Source organism: Durio zibethinus, chromosome 14 (assembly GCF_047325235.1).
Source record: "Durio zibethinus cultivar Kanyao isolate XHJ-2024 chromosome 14, ASM4732523v1, whole genome shotgun sequence".
In the NCBI taxonomy this organism is placed as follows: Eukaryota; Viridiplantae; Streptophyta; class Magnoliopsida; order Malvales; family Malvaceae; genus Durio; species Durio zibethinus.
Genome location: NC_143175.1, coordinates 10,393,599 through 10,402,151, shown reverse-complemented (window position 1 = coordinate 10,402,151; position 8,553 = coordinate 10,393,599). Strand labels below are relative to the sequence as shown.

The 8,553-nt window shown below is 29.5% G+C and overlaps 1 protein-coding gene across 1 annotated transcript; it reads right to left on the bottom strand.

Moving 5' to 3' along the window:
* Window positions 1–1,377: 1,377 nt before the first annotated feature.
* On the bottom strand, window positions 1,378–2,145 carry LOC149515029 (uncharacterized protein At4g02000-like). The gene has a single exon (XM_089742964.1). The coding sequence runs from the start codon at window positions 2,143–2,145 to the stop codon at window positions 1,378–1,380; it is 768 nt and encodes a 255-aa protein (XP_089599090.1).
* Window positions 2,146–8,553: the final 6,408 nt, after the last annotated feature.

Sequence of the window (8,553 nt, the reverse complement as noted above, 5' to 3'; positions counted from 1 at the left end):
GTCGACCAGGTTCGATTGCCAAATGAGCCAAATTCCTCCCTTGAATCCAATTGTGATAGTATCTTTTCAGACATCAAAAGGTAGCCTATCAATGATTGAACGAACCTCCTGCCCTCGCGCACGTGTCTCTGTGATGACCATGATCTCTAGCCCATGCATCTCCACAAGTTCTCTGGCCGTGCAGACAAATTCAAGGTGTCTCGCTTCTCTACAATTTCATAGTAAAATCGACATAGGATGTGATTAGATGGTGTGGGGACTCATTGCTAGTCTTTGGAATTATGGGGTTACCTGCATCTCCCTCTATATCGGCCTATGCATTACTCTCTTGAGCTTGGGGTACATCTCTACCATGTGTACTAGAACTTTTTCCTCTAGCAATAAGGAGGAGTGTACGCATATTCGAAACTATTGAACCATTTGGCTTGTTCCTACTTTCATCTCCCTCCCACGTATACTGTTCATCATAACTTCTATCGGATGTTGAGCTAGCAAAGCCTCTTAGATTGATAGGATCCATATAGGTGGGGTCAACCTCTCTTCTATCCAAGAAACTTCTTTGAATGGTATTGAGTTTGACGCCTCTGAATCTTAGATTGGTTTCGGATAGATTAGTAGCGACACAGAGGGAGTTTTCTCTTCTGTTTTTGTTTCTTGGAAGTTGTCTTCTACCTTCTCGAGCTGGGCTTCTGGGCGGTGTTGGCCTTCGAAGGCGATCCCGGTCGAGCCCCGAGCTGTAAATATGAATGAAATGTGCCTTGAGTCCAGAAGAGAAATCTGGGATTGAAGTCTTTGATTCTCACAACTTGCTTGTCTCCGTCGATTATCCATTATTTGATTTGGTACATTGTTTAGGGATCCCCTCACCCTCAGGTTTGCCTCCCTTCTTCCCCTTCTTACCAAGCCAAAGTGGGTTCGTTGATTGCCCACTCTGTTGTTGCATGCATGTTGCCAAAGGTTGCGCCTGTTGCGGTAGATTATAAGGTTGAACATCTTCTAAGCTTGGCTCTATTCCACTAGAGCTTGGATGGTTATTTCCTTTCATTAAAGATAGTTTGTAATTGTCTGAGGGCTTATCCAAGTCCCCATACATGGGCAGGATGACAGACATGCTTTGGTTATGCATAGAAATGGTAGGTACAGGGTTTTTCCTTTCCAAATGCACCTTTTGTGTTAACCTCAAATTCTCAGAGGTTATTTCACTCTTATTAACACCTTTATCGAAACAATTAATTCCTGCTGCGTGCCTCTCAGTACCATTTCTCGTGATAAAGGAAGGTTTTGTCATCTTCCCTTGGTCTTGAGCGTCCCCTTTTTTTATAGTCATACTTTTTGTCTCCACTTTCTTCCTTTTCCCCACCTTATGGATTGAGTGGCCTATATCTTTTTTAGACCTGACCGGTCTAAAATTTGCTTGTTTTGGACGTCTTGATTCACCTCAACACGCAACTGAGCCTTTTGGCTTGGGGGTAAAATTTGTTGGTTGTTCCTTTTACCCGTTAGATCATTGGTGGCTGCGTTAGTACGATTCTTTTTTTTTTGAACCACCATCCATGGCCTGAATCCTTTTTCATTGTGACCCTTCTGCTGAGTATCCTTGGGTGTCGAAAAAAGTGGCTTTTGATCCCCAATGATAGGACAAACACGGTTCTCTAATCGCTCCTCAGGGCAAAATTCCTTTCGGTGGCCCAGCCTACCACACTTGAAGCATAAAGTGCCAATGCTCTCGTAAACAATGACTTGCCTTCTGCCTTCAACCTTGATGGACCTGGGAAATGGTTTATCCAAGTTTAGTTGGACACATATCCTTGCATATCTCCCCCTTTCCCCTGCCAATGTATGCCCATCTACACGAAGCAAAGTTCCTATATGCCTGCCAATCTTTTTAAGAATTTCCAAATCTAAATATTCAACTGGGAGCTCTGGTAGCCTTAGCCACACCGCTACTGATGAAAATGTTGCCTTAGATGCCCTAAAGTTAGGTTCCCACCTTATAGTTAGAAAGTGTCCCCCAATAAATCGGGGGCCTCCTTTGAGCACATAATTATAGTATTCTATCAGCTGAAATTTTAAAAGAAAGTAATCATGGCCTAGGTCAACTATGCATGGTCTTTCTTGGAGTTTCCATAACTGTTCAATCTTCATTGCCAATATTTATATCCAATAGGACGCCCAAAGACTTTCACAATCAGGGAGTGAGCCCATCTCTCCCTGATTCGTTTGCGCTCTTCACTGCTTAACGAAACATGGAGTTTCCCCTCTACGTTTTCTTCTTTATCTTAGGTTTCCTCATTATCCGAATCCTCATCCATATCCTCATCTTGAGGTTCTTCTGTCTCAGAATAGGTTCCACAGCTTCCCCCCAACAGTGAATCCTTATAAGAGATCTTCACTCTGTTATCAACTCCATTAGGTTGTGCTTCAATGTTACTGCACTTCTTGTGATGATCCTTTATCTTTTTTGTATTACGTTGTAGTTCTGCCGTTTATTTTCCAGAGAGAGCGGTGTTCTTATTTCCTTCTTCCATCAAGTCCGCAGAAGTAATTTACTCTTTTTTTGCTTTTACTGTTTCAATTTATAATTTGTCTGACCAAATTCTCATGTAATTATTTAAGTGTAATCAAATTATATGAAATTCATGTTGAAGATCATGTAAACACTTTATAATTCAAGACATTTTTTATTCGTTTACCTTCGAAGCAAGGGTGAAACGCAACTTTTAATCCCAAAGCTCATTTTCATCTCCATGCCAAATAAGACCTCCCACATAAATTGTTTGTGATAAAGGGCAAGGACTTGAAAGCATAAGTAAAAGATTGGTTAATAAAGATCGGAGTTATTTTCGGTACTTATATTATGATGTTTAAATCGATACTAAAAAAATTAAGAAAATTGAAAGAGAATGTGAAAATGAGATGTGAGATGAGATAAGGTATTTACATTTATAGAGTGATGTAACCAAGTCTGAAAAACCTGAGTCAGGGAGTCGGATTTTGGGCCAACATGGCAGGAGCCAATCTAGCATGGCACGTTGACATTCAATACTTGTACGACACATTAAATCGATCACATGTCTATTAAGTGGGTTGCTGAGTTGGCAAGATTGGGATCAACTTCAATGAATTAGGTTGGTACATCATGTTTGTTCAGCGAAAATGATCAGAATGTCATTATTCTATTGAATTACTTTAAAATAAAAGGATAATTTTGTTCTTTGAACCACAAAATACTCCTATCATAAATTTTGATGAAATTGGAAAATTTTGCATAGTACGTATAACTAAATATTCAGGAATGAACAAATTATATATAAATAAATAATCATTCAAGTTAGCATTAAGGTTTATGTTTTTGTAGGGGAAGGGATAAAAACTTTCTTTGGGTAAAAAAATATACATTAATCATTAAATCAAATGTTCGTAAATAATATTAAGTTTAAATATTTAATTTGAATTAGAAAGCATTTTATTATTCATTTCTTTTTCAAAATAAATTTATATACACTCATTACTCAATTAGAATGCTAAAGAAAAAGTGATGAAAATTTTTTTATTTTTATAACTAGTTTTATAACCATAATCGACATTGTCCGCACCTCTAGAATAATTTAATATGAATAACTTATTATTTGTTTAGATTATCTATCATAATAATTATGTAAAAGAGATGATTAAATGATTAAAAAAAAAAAAGCATTGAAACTACTAGACAGACTTTTCCTTACTGAAGGCTTTTCTCTAATTTATTTCATTTTTTTCTATTTTTTTGTAATTTTTTAATTGAGTTTTTAAAGAATTTTTTTTCATATTTTTTAGTTGATTTTAATTTTTGATGATTTTTTAGCATTATTTGTTTTTAGGGTCTTTTCTGTTGATTTTTGTTTTAAATGATTTTGTAGTTTCATGCTTGATAATGTATTTGTGTTGGTTTGAAAATATTGATTAAAATTTGAGGCATTTGCAATATTCGTTCGCTCCAGCCCCTTGTGAATGATGGTTTGTGATTTGATTCATATTTGCTAGTCGTTTTTGTAGATTTTAGTAATTTTTATTTTGTTTATGTGGGTATTTGGTTTGATTTTTTTATGAAGTTTCCACAAATGTAACTACCGGCAACCCCTCTCCTCTTCTCATTCCCTCATTTGTCTTTTTTGGTCTATAAAAAATAGTCTTTAACAATTCATAAAACTTGTTTTTTATCTCGGACAAGTGCAATCTACATGGATGTTTCAATGAAACAATAGCTCAGTGAGGATTTTTTTAATGTATTAGGTGAAGTATTCGCGCGTTACCACGAGTTAAAATTTTTTTTTCTTTTATTTTAAAAGAAGATTTGATAAATTTTTTAAATATTTTTTTATTTTTCTGTATCAAAGATATGTCACGTATTTTTTTTTATTTTTAACTTTTTTATCTTTATATATTTAATAAAAAAAATTTTATATTTAATTTTTTATGACTAATTTGATCTCAATGACACATTACATGTGAAGTTATTTGATTTATTTATTTAATAAAAAAGTTAAAATATTTATAAAAATTTAAAATTAATTTTACATTATTATTAAAATATATTATTTTTCATTATTTTTTATTTTTTGTAAAAAAATATTAATGAATATGTTGACAATACGTTTAGATTTGATTATTCATCATTTTTTTTTAAATTTTACCTAATTAAAAAAAAAAGCAAAAGGTAAAAAAATCTGAATGGAACTGAATGTAAATACCTAAATTGGTCTCTTATTCTTATAAAATATAAATTATAAAAAATATTTATTTTTAATTTTTTTGTCTGTACTACTCATTTAATACCAAACTTTAAACAAAAAAAAATCAAGGAATATATATATATAATTAAATAATATATATATATACTACATAATGGCTTGGTACAGAGGCCTACACCCTTTTTTTTATTTGTCCCATTTTTATTAAAAAATTGATTTGAATTGATCCGATATTAACTTTTTATAAAAATACTCATATCAAAATCAAAATGAATAAATATTTATTAAATACTAATTATTTTATCATCTTTATTAATAGTCTCATTTTATTATAAAATTAATTTAATTAAAAGATAAATAAATAAATATAAAAGAAAATAAACAAATAAGAATGGTACATGGGCACCTCTATTAATATTAATTTTTTTTTCACAAAAATGATCTAATTAAAAAAATAAAGAAAAAAACAAAAAGCAAAAAAAAAATAAAAAAAAATATCCGCTATAGAAAGAGTTTGATTGAAACCTATTGAATATGAAATTATGAATTATTTTGCTTATTTATCGACTCTTTGTTGTGAAATTTTTGTAATTAAAAAAACAAAACAACTAAATAAAAAAAATTAGGGTACGTGTGGACATTTGGGGTTTTTTTTAAACAAATTTATCTAAATAAAAAATATTGAAAAAAATAGTAAAAGAGTTTTAAAAAAAAGAAAAAAAATATAAGGTGTCACTTCAAAAATTACATGAAGATCAAATAATAATCAAAATTTATATAATTGATGGATAGATAGATTACATCTTAATTATGTATAAATTTAGTATTTTTATTAAATTAAGATACTAAAGAATAAATTATTAATATAATACATATGTATATAAAATGAAATAAATAATTATCAAATTAAAAAAAGAGAAAAATGAAAAGAATAAAATAATATATTTTTAATAGTTAAATCAAATAGGTCTCACTTTTAGAAAAATTTAAAATGTTTTAAAATATTAAATAAATAAAAACGTAAAAAACGAAAATGTAAATATAGAAAAAAGGATCAAATGGTATAACATGTGGCACACCCTTGATACAAGTGAGTCATTAAAAAATAAAATCAAAATAATTATTTATTAAATATATAAAAATGAAAAAAAAATGTAGCATACACTTGGTACCCACACACAAAAAATGTTAAGAAAATCAATTTCTTTTGTTACAAAATTTATGTAATTAAAAAAAAAAGCCCAAATTGAGGTGTCACATGGACATTTTCATTGTATTTTTTCACAAATATGTTTAAATTAAAAATAAAAAACAAAAAATTGACAAAAAAAGAAAAAATAAAAAGAAAAAAAAGGAAGAAACACGAGATGTCACATTAATACTTTAAATGAAAGTGAAACAAAAATCAAAATAATCATAATTTATGTAATGGATGAATGAATGCATAAATTACATTTTAATTATTTATAAATGTAGTATTTTTATCCCCAAAAAAATGTTAAAAAAATTGATGTAAAATGGGTTCCACTTTTAAAACTAAAATATATAAAAAATATTTATTAAATAAAAAATTTGGTTAAAAAAAAAACAAAAAAAGAAAAGTAAGAGGGCGCCATGTGGCACGCCAAGACCATTCAATACATTATCAAAATTTAAGTATTAGATAAAATGTAAATAAAAATGTGCAAGGTTTTGTTTTCCCTTGCCAAGTAATATTGGGCGTCTTTGTTCAATAGCTAGCTAGTTAGCATTTTGTGTTTATTTTTCTATTTCTTGAGCCATTGCAATATTTTACAATTTATAGTATTTGATATTATATAAATATTGAAAATACAACTTTGTTTCTTATTCTTATGGATTTAATATTGATGGAAAGTTCTACATGAGCAAATGATACCTTGATGGAAAATGGATATAAAAGGAGGAAGAAATAGAATTTGTATACATCTTGAAGCAACATGAGATGAGTTTAGGCAAGAGCTCATTTATATGCACTAATATATGATCTTTTTTTGTATTAGGTTTCCAAACCACTTTTTGAGTTTGAAGTTCATATGCATTACTAATGGCTTTTTTTTTTTTTTTGAAGCATGAGTTATGTTTTATTTGCTTTATTACATGTCATAGATGATTTTGACATGTTTACTATGACAAATATAATTTTAAAAAATCGTTATGATCATTGTTTTCTTTGTACTTTTGTTGTAAAGTTATAACCTTTTTTTTATTACTTTTTTTTCTCTTTTTATTCTCATTTAATCTCTTATTTATACATGTTCAAGCCATTATTCTTTTGGAGTACGGCAATGGATGTCATATTTCGGACCACCGAAAGCATAAATGTCCTTAAAATTGACTGATATGACTTGAAAAAAAAAAAATTCAAAGCTCAAGTCAGGTCAAACATATTTTAGGTTGTTTTGCTTAATTTTGATATTATTTTCAATTTTATCAACTTTATAACTTACCTTGACCGGCTTGATTCAATTGGATTTTAATTGGAATGGATTCGAGTTGAGAGATGAAGAATAAAAAAAAAAAATAAAAGAAAACATTAGATAAAAAAGAAAAACAAGAAAAAACATCTTTTTATGTATCAAATATATATATATTTTTTTAAAATTTTAAATCACGTTGTCAAATTAAATAAATTTTTATATGGATAAAAAAAATTCAATAGGTGTTTATCATATTAGAAGTCATTCTTTCATTTGAAATGCAAACGTTTTTATTACAAATGAAACAATAAAAACTTATTTGTATACAATAAAAATATAAAAATTTATTTAAAAAATAAAATAGTTTAGGAATTTTTTAATATTTTAACCTAATAAAAACTTTGAAAAATTATCGTGATGCAATTAGTATTTTTTTTATTCAAATAACTAGTTCTTACTTGAATTTCTATTAAACAAATTTGATAACTTATAGATACATATTAAGTTTAGTAATAAAGATTAGTATAAGGAAAACTAAATTTGAAGAATTAAAGTTTCATTGTTTCATTTTAACATTTGTTTGGGTGCAAGAAAAAAAAACAAAATTTCCTTCTCAATTATCTTTACAATTTAAAGGAAAAAAAATCAAAGGTTTTATTTCAATTAGGTTGAGTCAATGGTGCCACAAAACTTTATTTTTTTTCTATAATTTTTAATAGTAAATGCAATGGATGCCTTCTTCAGTTGATTAAATAATAAACAAATTTAAAGATAAATTAAAAAAAAAAAAAACTCTTACAATAACGTACCAAATATTAGACACGAGTTTATTAAAAAAAAAAAAAATTAGCCACGGACACGGAAACTTAATCTTTAAGTAACTAAATTAGAAATATTACACGTGTCCTCAGCAAGATCTTGTCAATTATCTTGACCGTTGCTATACACCTGGAAAAATCAAAGAAAATGTTAACTCACCACCTTAGGGCTTAGGCGGTTATATTTATACATACAATACCAGAAGACAACTCTCATATTTCATCGAGATTCTAGCTAGGCTTTTGGCTTTGTTTTTCGTTTTCCTTAGTTTTTACTATAATAAACAGCATTGATATACATTCCCATAGAAGAAACGATAGATGGGTAATGGGATGGTGATGAATCCTGATCAGCCTTGGAGGAAGAGAAAGAGGCGTGATGGTTTTTCTATTTCTGAGATTCTCAACGTGTGGAAACAACACAATGAAGAAAGGAAAGCAACGAGTAGAAACCCTCCTGCAAAGGGTTCGAAAAAGGGTTGTGTGAAAGGGAAAGAAGGACCTGAAAATCAGACTTGTAAGTATAGAGGTGTTAGGCAGAGGACTTGGGGTAAGTGGGTGGCTGAA